Genomic DNA, 18,565 nt, shown 5'->3' on the forward strand with positions numbered 1-18,565 from the left:
TCCCTGCTAGCGAAAGAAACGACGGGCGCCCAGAGCAGTGACAGGCGCGGCCATGTGGTGTGCGGTGAGGTAGCTGGCGGCGCCGCCGCGCGCACCCTTGGTGGGCACCGTGTGGAGAGCAGGGGAGGCTGCGCAGTGCGCGCCCTCGGGGACAGGACACCCGCACTCCAGGCCTTCCGCCGGAGAGGGGCCGGGACGGGCACACTCCTCTGGGTACTCCTGAGCCCTTCCCGTCACCGGCAGGCTGAGGCCTGTGGCGCTCGCTCCTTCGCAGCACGCGCTCGACACCGCCTCATCCGCCGGTGCACGGGGCGGCCTGGCGAGCTGAGGGCTGCAGAAGGGGCACGGCTAGAGCAAAGGGCTGAGAAAGCTTGAAAATTAAACGTTCTAAAATGTACAAAATGTAACACACTGGAAAAGTTTAAAAATTGCAAGACAAGAAAGGAGATGAAAGAACTAACAGCACGAGGAGAGGGACTTAGAGATGGTGCCAGAAAATTCCAGCTCGGGTCTGGTCAGCGCTACTCCCTTTGGTAGCCGCTCAGTTCCACCTCATCCTTGCGGCGCCGCTGCGTGAAGAGGGAGCTGAAGGGGTAGAGCTTGGCTTTGGCCTGGAAGCGCTGCCCAGCAATGTCGATCTCGTACTCGCCCTGGTTGATGAAGTCAGTTGTCACCACGAGCTCTTCTCCTGTCTTCTCATCAAAGTGCTGCACGAAGCCCAGGCAGACGTGGCGCTCCAGGGTGTAGCTGTAGGCGCTGCTCGTGGTCTTGCCCACGTAGCGGCCGTTGCGGAAAATGGGCTCCCCCCACCAGGGCCAGAGGTCCATGTCTGTGTCATGGTCCTCAAGAATGAACATGGTAAAGCGCTTGTACACACCGTGCTGCTTCTGCTCTAACAAGGCCTCCTGGCCAATGAACTCCATTCCCTATGGAGAGAGCATCTGCTGATGAAAGGAACATCAGCTGGAGCAGCAGCTGCTGCGTGACACAAGCAAAGTTAAGTTTAGAATTCATGCTTTGTCAAGACAGGTTGCTTCTATATGCAGTGAACCCAGCTCAGGGCTTTTCCAGTATTGTTTTTTGTTCTAGATGCTAAACTGTGTTAAAAGATATCAAAATATATGTTTGAAGGAGGCCTTTAAAAAAACATTTTAGTTTTCACTATATTATTGCCTCCAGAAGAATACTATGTTTTAAGAATTACAGGAAAACAGTAACAGCCTGTGAAATTCTTATCCCTAACCATTACACTTGCTTCTCTAAATTATTTAATGCAAGCAATTGCTTTGTCTGGTGCAAAGACGTGAGAATGGAGAAAATAAGCAAGTGAGAGAGATGGCACCTGCCAACACAAATAAGCAGGACACAACTTGTGTCTATGCTTAGTAAAAAAGAACACAACTTGTGGTTCTATGCATTAGTAAAAACAGAGAATTGCCATCCCTGACGTGTTTTGACTTAATCAAACAACACAGCTGGTTTTTGCTTCATCAACCTGGGGGGAAGCACTGCCCATCCCTGCTGCACAGGCCGGCTCCGCCGCAGGCCTTAGTGCCTGGTTTCCACTGTACCTTTTCCAGCTTGACCTGGAACTCGCGTCCGCACTCATCGGATGTGAGTGGTGAAGGCGTCCAGATCCTGGCCCCAGAACGCAAAGAACTTCTCGATGCGCAGGCTGCGCAGCGCATAATAGCCAGCATTGCGAATCCCATACTTCTGTCCCATGTTCATCACCTCATTGTACACGTGCAGGGCGTACTGTGAGGGAAGGGTAAAACAGAGCGCTGCAGAGAAATACCAGGAAAGAGAGGAGGGTCCTACACCCCACCGCTGATGTTACTGCGTCCTGTCTCTGCAGCGCAACAGGGGCTGGCCAGTCAGCAAGCTGTAGAGAACACGGAAACCCTCCCGCCTGACCTCTCCTGTTGTTAAACTAGACATTTCAATACCCCAAGCCAACTTGGAAAACGTGCCTCCTTATGTCCATCCAGAATTGCCTGAAGTACCTCTGGCTGTAGCACGCTCTTACCTCTATAGGGATGTACAGCATGAATCCAGGCTCTCCCGTGTGAGTGATGCTCATCACGCGGATCCCATTAGCGTAGCCCACGCTCATCTCCTGCAGAAGCAGAGGGGGTGAAAACACCCAAACTGGAACACAGTACCGAGATGCAGAAGCAGCACAATCCATCACACAGACCACATCGAGCAGCTCTTTCCCCTTCCTCACCCCCATTTACCACCGGCTTACATGCAAAGAATGTAAATCTAAGAATGCGATCAGTGATATCACATTATTCAGACTTCATAATCTCTTCATGACACTCAGCAGTAAGCCTTTGAACTAGGCCAGGACAAAAGCTTGTATTCTAAAGGCAAGACAGAGATGGAATAGATATCTGCTTAGTCTCTGCGTAGCAGGAGACAATGACTCCACAGTCCCTGATCCCAGCTGCCTCTCGCACTGATAAGTTCATAACCAATTGCATGAACTACGCCAAGACATCAAACAGCACCAGGCCCACTGTGAATTGAATACTTAAAACAACTCTGCGTTTGCCGTATGCTTAGCAAGTAGAAACTAAAGGGAAGTAGTTCAGAAAGGGAGCCTAGTGAGTGCATTTAGCTCAATTAACTGCAGGAACGATGTATGGTTTTCAATTCACCGCTGACTGTCCAACACTGAAAGCTTTCCCCTTCTCCCATCTGCACTTCAAGACATCTAACAGGGAGAGGAGGAAGGAAGCAGAGTTACTCACCTTGCAAAAGAGAGAGGGAAAGTGTTCTGGAGTTATTGGGGCATAGGACAACTCTGACAAGACATCCACAGCACGAGGACCGATCAGATTGAGAGCTAGGAAGAGGAAGGTAAGGGTTTTAGGATGAGAGAAGAGCGATCTTACCTGGTCTCTGACTTGCATATATTCTTGCCCCAAATCCTACTGCTCCTTGGGAAGCAGCGTAGCTCATGCCGTTTACTGAAATAATAGGTAATTTTACATTTAAGAACGAAGGAGAGAGTCGTGGGGTTTGGTCAGACTCTTCTGACAGTCTGCAGGAAGGAAAAGCTGCCTTATGATTTGTGCTTTCTAGGAGGAAGAGTCTGAATTGCTGTTTTTGTCCAATTGTTCGGGAAAAACGCTCAAGCTCCACTGTAGACACCTTAATTAATTGGCCTTAGGCACAAAGCACCATTTGTGGTTTCAGGCTGCATAAGGAGATCTGCTTTTGGTGATTTCCTACCTGTGTACTTCCAAGTCACATCTTCCATGGTCAGGTTGTTGTCACTGGGCAAGTGATTCTTCAACCAGGACCAGCAATGGACTTGTTGGTCAGTAGGGGAAATCATGAAGAAGCTGTAATAGAAAAATTGAAACCAGGGTACAATGAATTGACAGCCACAAGATGACTCATTTCATTCTTTACCAATGAACATTCAGCAACAGCAAATGAAAAAGGGGACAGAAGCACTGGCAATGGACTGCAGGAAGTTCTCAAGAGCCCACCCTTTGGGACCAAGGGTGTCCCAAAAGCCATGCGCATTTTGCAAAAGTATTTGCAGCTCTTCCAGACCAGTGGCTCTGGCTACTCTAAAAGTCAAAACAGAGCTTAATTCTCAAAACAATTTCTTGTTTCAGCAAAAATCTTTTCATACACAATAGTGACTATTCTTAACAGCTTCCCAAAACAGAATTGTATTTGTTACGCCAAAATGACAGATATTTGTAGTACAAGTCTCTACAGTATCTTTCACATAAACTGTGAGCTACAGTATATTATCAATGCAGACAATACATCTCCAAAAATTATTAAAAAGGAGAAAGCTGAGTGTTTCACACTGAGTAGGATGATACTTTTAAGCAATATATGAATACAGACGGAAGAGGAAGAAAAGAAAAGCTGTTTCTAACAGTAGGGACTGAAAAGGAGAATATTTTTCACACCACCATAGTAAAAACATGCAGAGAAAATGGAATAGAAAAATAAAAACACTACTAAGCTACACCATCAAAAAGTTTTAAAAATGAGTAAACTTTTCTTAAATTGCCAAGAGAGCCCAAAACAGTGAGTCTAATGATTAGCTTGTGTTAGCCTGCGTTACAGAGTACAAACATGAACCATAAGTGTCTGCAGAGCTAAGAATCAGAGTAACCACACTGCAATGCAAGCTGAAATAATCAAGAAAAAGCATGTCCAGCAGGGAAATCCAAAGGGAATATTGCTCAGGAGCCAATAAGCAAACATTCTCTTTGCATTTTAAATGATTACATACATTAGTAAACTCTAATGCTGAAAACAATTCGCCTTTTCAAGTGAGAAACATTCGAAGGCCTAAAAATCTGTAGAAACCTATTTGTAGTACTAGAGAAAGGTGTATTTTTCCCCATAATGGTAAACACAGGGGCTCCCTCTCTCCTTGGGGTTACTGCATTAGGAGCATAGCTAAAGAATCAAGCCTTTATTTTAAAGCCAAAGGTTACTAGAGGGGAGTACAAGGGAGCGGTCCTCCCAGCAGCGGGGCGGCGCGCGCGGGTACCTGCGCTTGCTGAGCCGCGCGATGCTGCAGTCGTTCTCGTAACCGCCCTGCTCGTTGAGCATGCCCGTATGCACGACATGCCCCACAGGCACGTCCAGGTCGTTGGAGAAGAGATACTGCAGACTCGCCAGGGCCTGCTCTCCTGTGGACTACAGGAACCAAAAGGCTAAGTCAGACGAGCTGCCTCAGCAACATCGAGTCACTGGGGCAGTTTAAGATGGCACCAAAATACTTTGGCCCAAAAGCTCTCAATTCATAATGGCTGTGACACTGCTGGCTCAAGCTTAACAGCGTACAGTGGCAACAAGAGTGTTGAAACTTTTAGAAAAGTCACTCTAATTATTATTATTATTTTTAAGTAAGTTGCTACAAACTAAGTCCTAGATGGACAGAAAAAGAAAAAAAATATATCTATGCTAAACGTCATGGTATAACCTGGATTTGGTCATACAGCTTGGCTTCCTCCTCCTATCATCAGCAGGACACATGGCATTTTAGGAAAGCAGCTGGTAGCAAATAAAAGGCTGTCTTTACGAGGCTGATGCTTTGTCACTTCCTAGGTACTTACGCTTATTTCAAACTTAGTAAAAGATGACATGTCAATGACACAAACTGCTTCCTTACAGCACTTGACTTCTGAACCCACAATATCAAACCAATCTGGTTTGTAAAAGGTTTTGCTCTGATCCAAATCCAGCAGATCTAATGTAAAGAAGAATCAAAGGGACAATTCATAAACTCCATGAACTAAGAGCTCACATAGACCAATATGGATGCACTAGGCAGAGGAAGATATGCTCTCACCTTTCCCAGGTGGGACAAAATATTTGACTCTCTCGAATCCATGTTTCTCCATCCATCTAGCTCCCTGCGCATCCAGACGGTCGTATAACGGTGAAGTGCGCAGCTGCCTGCCCGTCTGGAAGTCCCAACGGGGAACCTTCAGATCACAAATGAGAGCTGCAAAGGTCACAAAGATCCACCATCAGGTAAAGTGAAAAAAAGTGCTTTTATCTAAATTTTTCTTCTAAATTACCTAAAAAGATAATTGCTAATATCTGAACCATTAATGAAATTCCCTCAAAACAATTCTGACTTTCCTCCTTTATTTCTGGAAACCAGCAAATCTGTTTTTATCCATTTATATCTATTCAAAACCAGAGTAACACTATGTGCACAAAACAATTACATTCGACAGATACTTGTAGCCTCATGACAATACTGTCGAGATACAAACCTCTCTTTTTTCTCTCCATGAAGCTGTGCTGACTGGCATTAATTATTCCTGGTTCTGTGCTGACAGCACACTAGCAGCCTCTGATCATTCTGATAATAGCAACACTGTGGCAGACAGCCCGCTGCTATAAGGATCACCTAATTCAGCTTCTTTACATATTGGCAGCTCAGCTTTTTCTAATTCTAACCTTTTCACCTAATATGCAATATTTAGGAGAAAAAAAAAAGTTACACTGATAAACATTTAATGTCCTCCCTGGTTCCTATTGGGGAGTAATATTCAAGGATACTTCAATACTTCTTTATAAATGTTAAGGTAATACTTAAGCCTCTTTAGGTCAAGAATTATTTAACACTGAAGGTGTTAAACAGTCCAATAATTCTTATTGGAGATTTCTCCTGTTTTTGCCTCATAACTACTTATGTTATCATTTTTTTTGGATTGCTACTCTTGGGAAAGTGAGTAAAGGGAAGTAGGAATTAGTATGGCAGTGTAACATTGAAACTGAACACAGCACTCAACTTGCAAAAGCTAGAGATTCTGTAGTTACAAGAATCCAGATTTACTGAAAGGCAACTGCAGAACAATGAGCACAAAGCGATTTTTTTAGGGAGGAAGGTCAAAGCCTAAGAGTATTTCGTTTCCTGGATATATCTGCTCTAAGAGCTTTACTCAACCTCCCCAGTTAAGCTGAACCCACTTTTACTGTTTAGACTTAGTAAGAAATTTAGAATAGAGAAAAAAAGCACTGTACCAACAGCACCTCTAAGACTAACGCTTAATAAGAACGCTGCTAACACGAGACCAAGCTCTCCCCTCTCCTGGGAACAGCTGCACAAGGGAGGCCAGGAAGAAGGGAAATGGTCTCCGAACAAGCACGCTTGGCAGAGGGGCAGGCGGCGCAGCAATTCCGCCTGGTTTAGAGGGATCTCACTCACGCATTACTTTCCATCACGCGGTGACGGAGGAACGTGCGACTGCTCTGCAGGGAACCAAAACGTTTCAAATCCAGAGGCCAGACGTTTTCCGACGGGTAACCGTTTACCATCCACTCTGCCAGGAACCTGATTGGAGAAGTACATAAGACCAAGACATTACTCACAAGCTTATAAGCAGGAGTCTAGGTTTAAAGCCCAGAAGCAAGGACATTTGGACATAAGAATTGCTTACAGAAGGGAGAGAACATAACTAACGTGATTTTTCTAACCACTAACAGAATCTGAAGAGTTCCCTTTTATAAAACCCATCCACCAGACATCCAAATTACTCATCTCCCATTAAGATATAACATACAGGGAAGCAGGAGGTTAAGGACACGTGGTAAACGAAGCCAGAGACCAGACAGGGAGTCCGGCTGACACCGTGTCAAGTCCTCAGGCCACGCTACAAAAGGGGAGCGCTGCAAACGTTTAAGTCGGAGTTAGGGAGGCCGAGGCCGGCTAGGCTTTGCCATTTTTCAGTACCTGGTGTAGGCTCAGCCACAAACCATCAGTGACAGCATTCATTTCAGCACGAGGTACCAGCCAAGTTATGTCTAGCTACACTTCTAGCAGTGAAGGAGGAAGGCATGCTCCAGAGCTAAAGGACAAAGGCAGCTCAGACCAAAGCAGAGCAGAAGGATCTGTTCACAGTCAGTAAAACAGAAAAACAAAGGAGGTTTGAAAGTGGTCATTTAAAGGTACATCAGCAAGCTAAGCTGCTTATCTTGAGGCTGTAGCAACATATGGACAAGTACCAGTTTACCTTCAAAAGCAATTCTAATTCCTAGAGAACCTCCCTGCAAAGATTCTCTGCACTTTATTCTGAGATAGCAAAATGATGATTTCCTTCCCCGGTGAGTTCAGCTATTAGACAACACACAGAAACAAACGCACACTGCATCTCTCATGAGAAACAAGCAGCTTGTTGGGAAGACTGCGTGACAGAAGGGATGATGAGCTGCCAAAACCAAATCACACTCAGAGGAAGTCGTGACCATTTTGCAAGAGGCTTTGTTGCTGCACGGCACTCCTGTGCCTGTCAAGGTAATTGCATTAACACAGGACTTGGACTGTACTGAAAAATTATTACATCCCTAGCTCAGGGGTAGGGGACAGATATCAGGATATCAGCAGCACCTCACATGGCACAGAGTGTTCCAGCGACACCAGATTCACTCTGTTTTCTAAGAAATTAACTGTTGCGTCAACCTGGACACTACAGCCCAATAAAAAGCTAAAGGGGAATGCGATTCCTGAAACGTGGCTCCTAAAGAAAGGTGCACAGGATCGGAGAACACAGATTTAGGACATGTGTAGGAGAACATAGTCAGAGTGTGTGGTAACTGCCCCCCTCCTGTCGCTCGAGTAGGAAACAAAAAAGTGCTTCTTTGTGTAGCAGAGAACAGGGTCTCAAATACTGACCAGAAAAGTCTACACAGAAGGATCATCTGAGCAGCCTCTTTTTCTTCATTAAAACCTTACTTAGACATATAATAGCACAAACCACTACTTGCCTGCTCCCCCACCATATGAGATACCAGCCGAGTTCATGTCCGGCCAGGACGAAGTAGCCCCGCACAGCGGGCGACTCGCCCATGATGCAGCGCATCGCTGTCCGGGGTGAAGGTTTCGGGGCAGTTCACCAGCTGCATGATCTGCAGCGCCTCCAGATCCGGGCATCCTGCGCAGAAGGGCGCTCAGAAGCGGTTCTAGTGCCCAAGACAGACAGACAGACAGACAGAACGTCACCACCTTCGGTACCCAAGGACATCAGCTATTTCGCCTTCATCTCGACACTGGACACAAACTAGCCTGCATAAACCAGGACAAAACGGAAAAGGCTTCCTCAAGGCCATGATATCCTCTGAAACCAGGGAGCCAGGACACTGCCTCGTATCCAACAAAGCATTTAGTCTTGTAACGATGCTTTCTGCTTGGCTTTCCAGTCCCTTCCCAGCGAGTCCTAACATGCCATTTGCTTTTGACAGCTACTAAGCCGATGTCTCATGGAATTGATATAACCCCAAGGCCAGCTCAAGCCCATCATTTTGTAGGGTGAAGATAAGCTCCTTCCCACCCGTGCGCACACATGCGACACCTTATCCTCCCTCCCTGAACTTCCCTGCCACTGCACTGCTCTGGCACGCCTGAAAGGGCCCTCTGCAATTCTTCACAGTCTATCATAAGTGCATAAGTTTTGTTTTTCTTGTTTGAAGTACCTCTGCGTAGTACTCTAGATAAAAGCCCTCACCATCCAGCACTAAGATTTCCTTGCTTTACACACAAGCACTAAAATAATCAGATTTCCTACAATCCAATAAGTTACAAACAGAAAGAGTGTTTCGGACGTGATCTTTTTGATCTTTTTCTCTCCTCATGCATAAAATTCCAGAGCAAGAGCCAGGAGTTATGGATTATTTTTTCCTTATTGATAAAAAGAGGGGTCAGTGTTAAATCTGTCCTTACATCCAGCTTTATGTTCAAACAGATGCACAGGCTATTTTAAAATTGAAAGGAGCAAGCCTGCAGTTATCTATAGAACTAAAAACTTTCAGCATATACCAGCACAAAAGCACACCCTATTCTGGCTCTGCCCCATCACCTTGGAGTTTGAGCTGTTTATGATATCAATAAGGTAACTTTCAGACAGAAAAATAAGATAAATCAATCTAAAGAAAAAGACAGAACATTTGGAATATAACAAATCACCCTATTGCCAATGGCAATGTTGCTGGAAAGCAAAAGCATGAAGTTCTGTCCACCAAAAAAAACTTACACCAATGTAAACACACTTGGCATTCACTGCTGGAGAGAGCTGCAGAAATAAAATACCACAGCCACATGGCAGGTCACCAGGGCTCATCAACAGGGTCACACGAGGAGCTGCAGGCGGCCCTGACAGTCAAAAACGAAATGTGAGGGAAGAACAATGTTGGAAGGTTTATGTAGCCCTTCCCTGCACTAGAGGAAACGAGTGCTGAAGGTGAGTGGGTGTTTTTAAATGCTGCCCAGATGTTGGCGTAGTCCTTGGTCAAGAAGTTTTACACCAATTACTGACAAACCAAGAGATGAATGAATTTGAGAGAACATTCATCTTTCACACACCTTTCAGATAAAGACAGACACACATGCTGGCTGGTTTACCACAGCCTGTCTAATTTCTGACTCGGCCTTCTGCCAAATGTTTCATTGAGGCTGCTCTTTTCCTCCTGACATACCAAAATGATCCCAATCTTCCTGGAGGTTCTGGATCTCCAGCTGGTTCCGTCCCTCCGTGAAGAGGGGCTTGGGGTTTTTCTCAAAGCCGCCGGAGAGGATGCCACCTTGCCAGTTGCGTATGTAGATCCTGCCATCTGGGTCCACAATAGCTGCAGAGGAAAGAACAGTTGATGGAAAAGAATTGAGAGAAGGGATAAATCTCTCAGCCCACGGTTTCATAAACACTGTGCTGAGCTTTGTTGATACGCTGGGCCGAGCTAGAAGCCCTCTGCCATGAGAAGGGACAGTACCAGTCTCCCAGGCGCACACTTCAGGCTTGTTGTAGTCCTCATGTGAATCTTTAGTGAGTCATTTTAGGTTACTAAACCAGTATTGCCCCCTCACAACCACGCACGATAACTTCGGGGCAGCACAGTAAGCAGAACTGATTCTAAAGAGCACCAAAGTCAGCAGGACAGTGTTGCCAGGAGCAGGGAGTCATGGGTTCGTCTGGCACTAAGACCAGCTTAGCTCTGCTGAAACTGCACCCAAGACTAGATCTACCACCAAGAGAACTCTGTCCAACCCCCTCTTTTCCTTCTTTTACTGAGAACAGCTAATTTCAATGGGCATAAGTCACTGAGTTCCTCTGCTGCAGGAATACCCACACTAAGAAAGTGGGCAGCACTAGGGTAAGAAAAAGCACCCAGGTCAGGAAGAATTCTTTCAAGGTAGTATCAACTTGAAGTAAGTAAGAATTTCGACCTGACATGCTCCATAGCAGCTTTTCCACATATGGAAAAGCAGCAAATATATATTTTTTAAATTACACAATCAAGTAAAGTGAAGCACTTGGGGCCTCTGGTCAGAAAAGTGAATTCCCTGGAGAGCATCAACTTTACTCACAAGAAGCTCTTGCTAAAGACCCAGAGTGAATAAGAGAACCTTCCACTTTCCACAGGCAGTTCTTAAGCACAAGGTCTTTTCTTTTGAGAGCGCCAAAAGCCAGAACCATGGAGGAGGGGGAGCAATTACCTCAAGTGCTTTGGTTGCCCCTACAGCTCATAGACATGCAAAATGCCACTGTAAAGCCTTAGCTTCAGTTGGAGGAAAGCAATAGATGGGCCATTTGGGGACAGCAGCCTGAAAGGAAAACACAGTGGCAAGGCTAGCACTCTCTCTGCAGCTCACAAAAGCAACAGTCCACGTCTCAAAAACACCAGTTTGTCAAACTACAGAGTTAAGGTCATTCTCCTCCCTAAATTGGCCAATTTTGAAAAATCTCAATTTTGCAGTAAAAGTTTCCCAAGAAGAAGGAGAGAGCTTCATCTTACGGCTAATGGAAGACTTTAAGCGCAAGTCTGTCGGAATACACTTCACAATCCTCACTGAGCTGAGAACCGACAGCCCTTAGTAAAGATTTTTGTAGTCATAATACACCTACCCTGTTCTTGGAAAGGCAGCTATAATTCACCAAGAAAAGTGGAATAGAGCTCAAGAATCCTTACTTGGTATGCTGCTTGCTAGAGGGTCCTTCAAAGGATACGTCAGGAGGTAGAAGTGTTCACAGGCGTGGACTGGGATACTGACGTGTTCCTCCCCAGAGAGGCCCAGCTCATAGGCCCACTAAAAAGAAAGAAGAAGAAAGAAAACGGGAGACAGGGCGGGGGGAATGATGTTAGAATGCAAAAGAAGAAAACTAACCCCAGTTTAAAAAGGAAGATTTTTGCTGCTTACATAGAATTTAAGTTGTTAGGGATAAAAAAATGTTCTTCTGTTCCTCAAAAACATCTAGAAAAGTGGGGCCCTGACTCAGGACTAGGAACGATCAACTTACAATACAAGGGCAAAACAAGATTTAGACATCAGCCTCTAAATGTATAATAGGGAAGAGTTAGATGCCGGTAATGCTAGGACCCCATACAAACAAGACAGCCCGCTGCAAGATGAGGAACAGCAACTGTCAGATATATTTTCACAGCAGAAAAGCAACAGCACTTAAAAGAAAGCAAAACACAAAACTCTTTCACGATTCCTCTGAAAGGTCTCTTTCAAAAATACAGAAAAATCTAAAACAAAGAGAAGAAAAAAAATGTAATAATACAACCTGGCCAGCACAGTTGACAAAGTACTCGCATGAAATGTGTCCTCTGTCAGTCTCAACTCCGGTCACACGACCTTTCTGCACCAAGACATGACTGACACTCGTCCATTCGTGAATCTGGACTCCTGAGAGAACACAAGAAAGTCAGCTTTAGTGCCAAAGCGTCGGGCTAACTAACAAGCATTTAAAAGCTTGTTTTTCCTTTAAAACCACATTTTTGTGCTTGACTTGATGATTCCTAAATGAAAGCCTGTCGTTTGTAAAACAGATGAAACTTGTATGTCCATAACTGAAAAGCTTGGATTGCGAGGAGATACAGTGCTCTTTTCCAGGTGACAATCTGGGTGATAAACACACCCCAATACCAACAACATGAAAAAAAATCATCTCCAACTATAGACTTCCTGTGATTATAAAGTCCATTATGCCATAAAGTTTGAGGCCTCGGAACAAGCAAGACTGCTTGTTCTTTTATGGGAATTCAGCCATTTGGGGGAAAAAAATGTTTAACAGTATTCAGAAATAAAGTACTGACTAAAGGACTAAAAGACCGTAACTTGTTCACACAGAAAGCGTTGTAACAGTTACCCTCTAAATATTTATTCCTCTCTCTGAGGGATACTAAGTCTTATGATAATAAACAACCCCCAAGGCCCAGCAGCACTGTGCTGAGAAGCACTTTGAGAGCACGGAAAGCACCTGTTTTTTGGCCTTTTCTTCCAATCTGACAGATTTTCACACTTAATGAGCCTCATCCCTGTCACTAAATCTATGCTTTGTTCTACTTTTAAGCCTCTCTGGGTGAGCCAAAGTGTTGTCCAAATAGTGTTTACTACTTCACTTTCAAACCCACTGAAAGCCTATGTGCTCGATGAAATAGTCATCGAGAGCACTGTGCCTTTTGCATTGCAGATAACTAAACTCTTCCGACGCGCAGTTTTGACTAAGTCCTATTAAGGATTGTATTTATGACTGAAAAAGAATGTGTTTTTTTCAAAGAAATTTGTTAATAATGAGTACAGCAAAAAGGTGCTTGAGCTATCAAAGCAGATTGCTAAAGATTCAGAATGGGGGAGGGGAAAAAAAAAAAAAAAAAAAAACTACCTGGATTCTGTTTGAGGGTAAAAATGGGTTTTAGAGTGTATGAACCTTACAGAAATCACCCAGTGTTAGTCTTTAGTGCCCAGCCACAGCCATCAAGCTGACAGCAACCTCATGCAGAAAATTATATTATTTTCTGGAAACGAGACGCCCATCACGCAGGAGAGGGTTCTGTGGATGAAAGAAAAACCTCCTACCGTTGCGCGAAGCCGCAGTTGCCAGCGCCAGACTCACGTCGGCCGATGACACGAGCGCATCTCCTGGCACGTGCATGGCCCCCACCAGGTCGTGAATGTTGATCAGCGGGTGGAGCTGTGCCACTTGCTTCGGGGTGATGATTTCACAAGGTATTCCCATTACACTGCCACAAAACACAAGACAAACGCTGTCACTCAGCCCGCAGGAGGGCTGAGGCGCAGTCAAGATCGCTCACATTTCCTCTTATACGTACTTCAGCGATGAAGCAATGCGTTTCAGAGAGATTAGTCGATCCTGAGTCTGAGCCAGTGAAATAGAGCCTGTCTTCATGTACCCTATGACAATGACCAAAGTCAAGTCAGATTTGGACAGGATCTGTGAATTCTTTTAATCTCAGACCCATTGCTTTAGACCCGTTGTTTCCGTTACACAGGAGCCAGGAGAACCTAGATCCCTGCCTCTACTTATCAATTAGCCATCAAAACCAGTCTTAGTCAACATTTCAAAAAGGCAATTTAATCTTATGTTCTAACCCTCCACTGCCCTGCATTGGCTTGTGTTTATAAAAATAATTAAGCTGCACATATGCTACCAATTAAAAGAGAAGAGAGGTTACTGGCAAAACCAGAAAATGTCACTTAACATCTACCCAATCAGAAGAAAACCTTAGCCACCAAAAGCATGACATTTTGTGGCAACTCCACCCGCGGCAATAGTTCATACTACTCGCTAAGGTAGTAGTGCCCTTAATTACAGGCACAGTTATTGACCTGGGGCGAGTCTGTCACACATCACAAGTCCTTGTAACCAGGAAACTATCAGGGCTGAAGTTCTCCATATCAGGTGCATGCCTCAGCATTTTGGCCAGGGTGAGAGGGAGGATTTCAACACGATGTTTCCTTGATGTTTCCAGGAGTGAAGCTAGGGTAAAATATCTTGTTTTGCCTATGTTTAGCACTTGTGTTAAACTTTTTTTTTTTTTTTTGGTCTTTTTTGAGAAGCAAACTGGTGCAGAAACTGGGTTATCTGCTCCAGTATCCGCACTAGCTTTTTCAGCCTCCTTGGAAAAAAAAATCATCTATATTTTTCCAGGCTACAAACAACAGAAAAAAAATGACTACCATTTGCAAGTAATCTGCCTTCAGCTTGAGCTGCTGATCCCACTTCCTCCAGGTCTTTTGATCACACAAGTAACTTTCCTTTGCAACTGATTCACTCTAAGGATATTCTGGAAGAGGAACCACCAACTCTAAGACACTGTAAAATCACGCTGGTGTTTCAGCATTAACACTTGGAATGTCCCAAAGATTCCCTGGTTCCCCTGTGGCGATGCCTGCGGTACCTGTTTTCACGCCGGTCTCCTGCTCCAGCTGCTGGTACAGCCTGTTGGAGTAGTCTGCCATCCTGAGCTCAATGGCCACCGGCCGGGCCGCGCTCACGATGCCCGCACAAAACCGCGTGGTCCCCGCGGCCAACCTGCAAGAGAAGGTGCAATAGAGGCCTCGGCTGGCACGCGGGGAAGCAGAGAGACCCCCTGAGGCCGCTGTCACTGCTGCTGACAGCTAACGCCAACAAAAACCTCTCCCCCAAACACAGGACCAGAACGTATCTGCGCTGAGGCAGACAGCGTGGTGCTCGGCTGGCGGGAGCTTACACAAAGCGTCGCAGATTTGCTCCTTGGGAATCCTGTCTGCTGCACTGCACACAGAAATAAAATCAGCCTAAGAAAATCCATCCACACTGGTAACGGCTGCTTCAGATCTCAAACGTGCGATGTTAACCTGTGCCCATCAAGCATCCTCTCCTTCTGGAATACGCTACTAGCTGCAGTCACCACAGTCAGACGCTGCTGCTCCCAGACAAAGGTGAAATCTTTCCTGCACTCCCAATAACAAGCTTAGTTGCTGCTGTCTTTCTCTTTATTACAGATAAAATTAGCTCTCCCACAGTTTCATGCACACTGCAGAAGCTCTCCCATTAAAACTCCAAGGGTGACCATCTGCCTGGGAGTCCACCACCAGCACGTGAAACCCCATAACTGCATGACTCAACCCAGCGGTGGAACTTCATGGCCAACAGGACACGTAGAAGCCCTCTGAGAATCAACACGTTGAAAAGCAACCAGTTCTAGCAATTTTCAGGTGTCTGTTCGCTATAGCAATAAAACTTGGAAGACACGGCACAAGAGAGTTGCTGTGGAAAACAGCATGAAACTGTATAAAGTCCATCAGCTAGAACTTAATCAGCTTTGCCTCTCAGGACAGGTCTGTTACAGGACAGAAACTTAAGAATTCTAGGTTGGATGATGCAGGGATAGAAGCAGGTTCTCAAATGCTTCTGGCGTAACTCATTTCTATAATTTTAGAAGGAAAGCATTTTAAACTAAAGTTTTACCCCATATGCTCAAGTCTACCTGGTTGTTTCTTCTTCCAAAACAGGAATTCCCTTGGGTGAAATAAACTTAGGTTTCTTTGGTCTTACACTTCTGCTGGCCCTCCTAGTGCGCAGCAGCGACCAGGAGAGAGGGACACTGATTTCTTCTCCCTTATTAGACTGCCCTTAAAAAATTGTCTATCTACCTGTTTGGTGAAGGGCTGCTGTAAGACAAAAGACCTGCTAAAAGCTCTCTGCAGCAGAGAAAGGTGAAGGTGAGACATTCGACTTAAGCGCACCACACTCTCAGCCTGCTTCCTCAGTACTTCCAAGGCATCTTTTTTGTTGTTAAAGCAACCCTGCACTTTTCCAATTTGCCAGGCAAGCCTCTGACAAAGTTACTTTTGGACTAGCATCTCCATAACCTTCAGAAATCCAGCACAGAAACCAGTTGTGAAAGGTATTGTTTTTTTTACTCTTGTGTAAGGCAAAAAGGTCCTTTTTTTTTTTTTTTTAAACTCTTGTGACTCTTAGTCACAACAGAAATAGCTGAAGCAGAGTTATATTTGCCTACCATAATTTAACGCTAAGGTTTTTGTTAATGCATTTTTTTCCTTTTCCTTTGACCATGCACACAGAGATTGTGCAGCACTCATTCTATGAAAGATGTTGTGTACCCCAGTCAACCCTAGTAAGGATTATCTGCCCTTGCAAATGAAGCCTGGCAGCTAATTTCACTCAGAAAGACACAAGGTCCTCATAGAAGACTTCCAATTTCTTCTCTATGCAGCTGGGAAGACCTTGACACTCTCTGCTTTGCAGCTGCGCAAAGTCAAGAAATCATGGCTAATTATTCTTGGGAACAGCATCAGGTGGGAAGCTGTGAGCCACATGGTAACACTTCTCCATGCAGCACATTTGAAGAACATGAGAAGTTGCTGTGGCAAATCTCTCTTCCAATTTGCAAAACACCAAACAGTTCTTAGGACCATCTCATGCAAAGTCCCCAGACTCCTAAAAGGAAACACCAAGAATCTATGTCCAAAGCTGAATTCTAGAGAGTAGGAAATGGCTGTGCAGTAAATCTCAAACAGGATCTGTGCGCTCTGGCACCGACTTCAGATCCAACTCACCAAAGAGCATACAAATTGTTTTTCTACCTTGTATTCGAACCAAACCCTAATGAATCTGTTTTACAGAGAAGCACTAAATCCCCTGTAACAGCCAAGCTCTAGATAATGAAAACCTTTACTCAGTTTCCAGGGATATGGGTACCTCATTTCTATGGGATAACCTCCACATCTCCCGCAATCACACTTCACTCAGCCAGTAAAAGCCTAGGTAGAGAGGCTGGATCCAGCTGGGGCTGGATGGTGTTTGTAGACTTTCAGGTCTTGCAGCTTTCCCTGATTTGTTAAAATATTCCATCTTTTGCAAGCTACGTAAGTCTATCTTTATTTTTTTGCATGCTCACCACCTGTGAGTAAAACAAGCCAAATTTTAGACCTACCTCTCAGGCTACTCCTAATGCCAATGTTTCTTGTAGGGCAAAAACACATTAAGTTATCCCAAATCTTCCAGCTCAAATTGCTGTAAGTAGGCCAGGAGGTACAACTAAATCTTCTCCAAGCTTATGCATACATAAAAAAATGCAATTAACTTTTGCCTACTCCATTAAGTTCCCACACCACGTCGTGTAACATTCCCGGCTAGGTTTGCAGAGGAAGGTTTAGCAAACAAAAACACTCTATGCCCTGAGTCTCTTTATTTAAGAGTCAGTTAAGAAATCAGCAAGATACTGGTTGAGCAGAAGCTTAGCGTGATGGGAAAGCTCAGATTTCAAGTCTCTTTAGTTTGTGACCTCTTGTCCCATACAGCAGAGGGAATGGGAAGTGGAACAGCAGGACAACGCATCCATCTTCCATCTTTCTTATGAGAAGACTTCAATCCTTACCTGCCCTGCTCGATCAAGACTATATCCTTCCATCCCAGCTTGGAAAGGTGATACGCCACCGACGTGCCCGTGATTCCGCCGCCGCAGATGACAACCTGCGCGTGCGCCGGCAAGGGAGCAGGACGAGGCTCCGCTGCGCTGGAGGCGCTTCGGGGCAGCTCGAGCATGGCCACCTCCTCCAGCGCGGGCGCGCCGCCTGCCACCCGCACGTCCGACAGCAGGCGCAGGAACATCCCGGCACACGGGACGCTAGCTCAGGACCGCTCCTTCTGGGAAGGAAAGGCCACAGTCACGCTCCTGCTCTATCTTATTATACACACTGCTGGCAGCAGCCAATGTCACAGGGTGCCCGGGGCACGAGGGGGCACGCGGATGCTGCTGTGTGAGCAAACGCGACAGCCGGTACGTAGGCCCTGTGGAGCCGCCCTGCTAGGAAAGGGCAAACCTGGGGCACAGTGAGTGCAGGGGCAGAGCGAGCGGTGGGGCAGACCCAGAGATCTGGGAGCAGAGCGAGCGCGGGGGCAGACCCCGCGGCGGGCCGCGCCACGCCACAGCTAGGAAAGGGCCGTTACGGCGGCTCCGCAGGCCGCCCAACGGGCGGCTCGGAGAGCGGCGGGCGGGCAGACCGCGCCCGAAACCCTCCGCGGCCGCTCCCGAAAGGGCCAAGGCGCGCGGGGGGTATAAAGGGGCTCCGCGCCGCGATCACGGCGGCGCTGCGCTCGCGGCTCGGCACCGGCACCGGGAACGGCCGCAGCCGGGCCCCGGCGGCCGAGCCGCTCACCTGCGCAGGCCCCGCCGGCCTGGGCGCTCCGCGGGCCGCCACACCGCGGCCTCACGGCGCATGCGCCGCCCTCCCGCGGCGCGCGCAGGCTACGGCATCTCT

General features: G+C 46.2%; 1 protein-coding gene across 1 annotated transcript; it reads right to left on the minus strand.

Annotated features, from left to right (window-relative positions):
* Window positions 1–481: 481 nt before the first annotated feature.
* On the minus strand, window positions 482–17,915 carry PDPR (pyruvate dehydrogenase phosphatase regulatory subunit). The gene is given in 21 exon segments (XM_088536523.1): window positions 482–926; window positions 1,572–1,607; window positions 1,609–1,758; window positions 2,030–2,119; window positions 2,760–2,854; window positions 3,244–3,356; window positions 4,538–4,686; window positions 5,106–5,239; window positions 5,342–5,497; window positions 6,720–6,838; window positions 8,265–8,305; window positions 8,307–8,363; window positions 8,365–8,430; window positions 8,432–8,463; window positions 9,973–10,122; window positions 11,461–11,578; window positions 12,060–12,181; window positions 13,355–13,518; window positions 13,609–13,690; window positions 14,698–14,831; window positions 17,683–17,915. Coding segments are annotated over 21 exon segments (2,646 nt in total). The 3' UTR covers window positions 482–521.
* Between the last annotated feature and the right edge of the window lie 650 nt (window positions 17,916–18,565).

This window comes from Tinamus guttatus, unplaced genomic scaffold, assembly GCF_059628265.1.
Source record: "Tinamus guttatus ecotype Peru unplaced genomic scaffold, ASM5962826v1 Tinamus_guttatus_pri_ptg000674l, whole genome shotgun sequence".
Lineage (NCBI taxonomy): Eukaryota > Metazoa > Chordata > Aves > Tinamiformes > Tinamidae > Tinamus > Tinamus guttatus.